This window comes from Aplysia californica, unplaced genomic scaffold (assembly GCF_000002075.1).
Source record: "Aplysia californica isolate F4 #8 unplaced genomic scaffold, AplCal3.0 scaffold00380, whole genome shotgun sequence".
Classification (NCBI taxonomy): domain Eukaryota; kingdom Metazoa; phylum Mollusca; class Gastropoda; order Aplysiida; family Aplysiidae; genus Aplysia; species Aplysia californica.
In genome coordinates this window covers 67,936-70,605 of record NW_004797650.1, presented here as the reverse complement: position 1 = coordinate 70,605, position 2,670 = coordinate 67,936, and the positions used below count along the sequence as shown (strand labels likewise).

The window sequence follows — 2,670 nt, the reverse complement described above, 5'->3', positions numbered from 1 at the left end:
AGAGAGAGAGAGAGAGAGAGAGAGAGAGAGAGAGAGAGAGAGAGTTTCGCCTGAGATTAACCCAATTCTGTCTTCGCATGAAATCCTAGATTTTTTTTTCTCCAAACTTGAAAGGTTTGACAATGCGGGTATGGGGTGTCGAGGCTTCTTTGTCAGTGATGATTTAGGTTTGAGACATCCCTGCGTGAGCCGGCGCAGGGTGTTGGAAGTATCACTTTTTTTTCTTTGTCATTTTCTAAATGACTTCTCCGATATCCTTTTCAGTTTCATTCTTTTCCTTTCGTCGTCCTTAAGTCATCTTATAACTGACTTTAAAAAAAAGACAGATGGCTGTTGTGCGTTCTGGCATAGCCTGGTATTTTTTCACTGTTGTAAGTGCTATCGTCCTCTGTGTCCGCCTCCACCGGCCACTATGGTGGAATGGTTAACGTCTTTGTCGTTACACGCTAAAAATATGAGATTGATTCCGGCGTAGGGCAGCCTCGTTTTAATTTTTGTCCAGTTTAATATATAAGTTTTTCTCATATGGAGACTATCCTTCCGAGTCCCGAGCTGGTCCCGAGAGGCATCGTGGAAGCAACCCGCCTATAAAATGTCTATTTGGATGAAAAACTGGCAAACTTTCATAGTCTGTCTCATGGTGACATTACAGCTGTTATTGTTCTGATTCTCGTCAACAACCCACCGCATTAAAAAATACTCAACGGTACTTTTCCCCCTACTTACAAAGATCCTGCATTCTTAATGGGGAAAACCGAACTTGTTGAGGAGCCCTGATTTGGACTTTTCCGTCATTTACTGTAGTATAGTATAACATCATCGTTAATGCCCTTCTCTCCATGGGTCAGGCCACGAACAAACACTTTACGCATTTCGCTTTCGCGGGCTTGCCTCTTGATATTATTATGTCTTCCCACTTGTAAGTGCATCCTTCTCCGTGACAACCGAGCGACTTGTCTCTTTATAGATGCTTTTGATGAGGTTAACTAACTTCTTTGGGATTCCGTGATGTCCCAATATCTTCCGCAGTGTTTCTGGGCCTATACTGTTGAAGACGGTCTCATAGTCAAGGAAGGTGACAATCAATTGTGAGTTCCACTTTAGGGACTGTTCCACTATGATCCGTTAAGTGGCAGTGTGGTCGATGGCTGACCGACTTTTTTTCTTCGTGAACTAGCCTGTTCATCCCCAAATGTAGTATAGTGCCGCAAAAACTATTCTTTTTTAAAACTATTTAAAATGGTTTAATTCGTTTTACCTTTCCTGGAAGGACGGGACCCCCCGCCCCCCTTTTTTTCTTTCCAAAATGACGAAACTCTTTTTCTTCTCTAAGGAAAAAGCACGAATTTTTTCTATTCTTTCCCAGAATGACGGAAGTCCTTTCTCGTCTCCAGCCAAAATATCGAATTTCTTTTCAGTTTTTCCAGCACGACGAAACTGCTCTCTCTCTCTCTTCTCCAAAATTACGATTTTTTCCCTCTTTTTTTCCCCAGAATGACGAGTTCTTGAGCAAAGAGTTCCAGGAAACCATCATCGTCGCCCTTACACCTTTACTAGAAAAGAACCATCCCACCCAAGAGATCTGTGATTTTTTTAGCAAGGTAAGTTGATACAGAAAAGGGTCATATGAGCGCCAAAGGGTAGATATCAAAGGAGAAGTCCTTATAGTGAATCAGACTTACTCTGCTCACCTCTCTAGCTTCGACTATCAAGGCACCCCGGAAATAATGGGTCACAAAAGTGTGGCAAACATACAAAAGTAGTAGAGGAAATGATGATAGTAAGGATCAGGAAAGAAAAAGCAGCAGTTCCCTGTTGTAGCTCAGGCAGTTATGAGCATGACATTGTTAGATCAGCCCATTTACAATTCTACTGTGCAATAGAACGAGAAATGTCCCCCCTTTGGGAATGGCCAAGACACTTCAGTCAGTGGCACCGCCCCGGGGGGTATTTAAAGGGTTTGCCTGTTTATAAACAACAACACAAGTATTACGTAACTAGCTGGGCCCCTTTGGACGAAAGGATCTATTACCTGTTTATTACCTGTCCTGGGCAACAACGTCATTGCACACCGGACAGGTCCATAAGTGCTCAGTTCCCCCCAGCACCAAAGCCCGCAAGGTGTCCATACTGATTGTTCCGGTGGCTGTCTGGTTATGGCGACGTCAAAACAACGGTGATGAAAGGAATGATCGGTACATTAACATAATCTTTTTTGCAGGTACTTACTAACTTTGAACCCTGTAGATGTCGTAGTTTTACGAGAGAAGTAACACATGCGTTTCCAAGTCGCCAAATATATAAAAGATTCTTTTTTTAAAATTGTCTGTGATGAAAGGAATGATCGGTACATTAACATCATCTTTTTGCAGGTACTTGCTAACTTTGAACCCTATAGATGTCGTAGTTTTAAGAGAGAAGTAACACATGCGTTTCCAAGTCGCCAAATATATAAAAGATTCTTTTTTAAAAATTGTGTACGTCAGTTGGAATGTCCTTTGTGTCTGTTCTCCCCAGCACTGCAAGGATAGTCCGCGCTCAACGCTTGTTATCGAGCTCTTCACCCCCGTTGTGCATCGCATTCTCAAACATAACACGGTGAGTCAGGTCCCCTAGCTCATCATCATCATCATCATCATCATCATCATCATCATCATCATCATCATCATC

At 42.5% G+C, this 2,670-nt stretch overlaps 1 protein-coding gene across 4 annotated transcripts in view; it reads left to right on the top strand.

Annotated features, from left to right (window-relative positions):
* Positions 1–2,598, top strand: part of LOC101863917 (C-Maf-inducing protein) — a gene marked incomplete at its 3' end in the record, with an annotated part of 91,792 nt that extends 89,194 nt beyond the window's left edge. For all 4 annotated transcript variants that reach the window (XM_013085499.2, XM_013085496.2, XM_013085498.2 and 1 more), the window contains 2 exon segments: positions 1,494–1,601; positions 2,518–2,598. In XM_013085499.2, coding sequence (XP_012940953.1) covers positions 1,494–1,601; positions 2,518–2,598 — 189 coding nt within the window.
* Between the last annotated feature and the right edge of the window lie 72 nt (positions 2,599–2,670).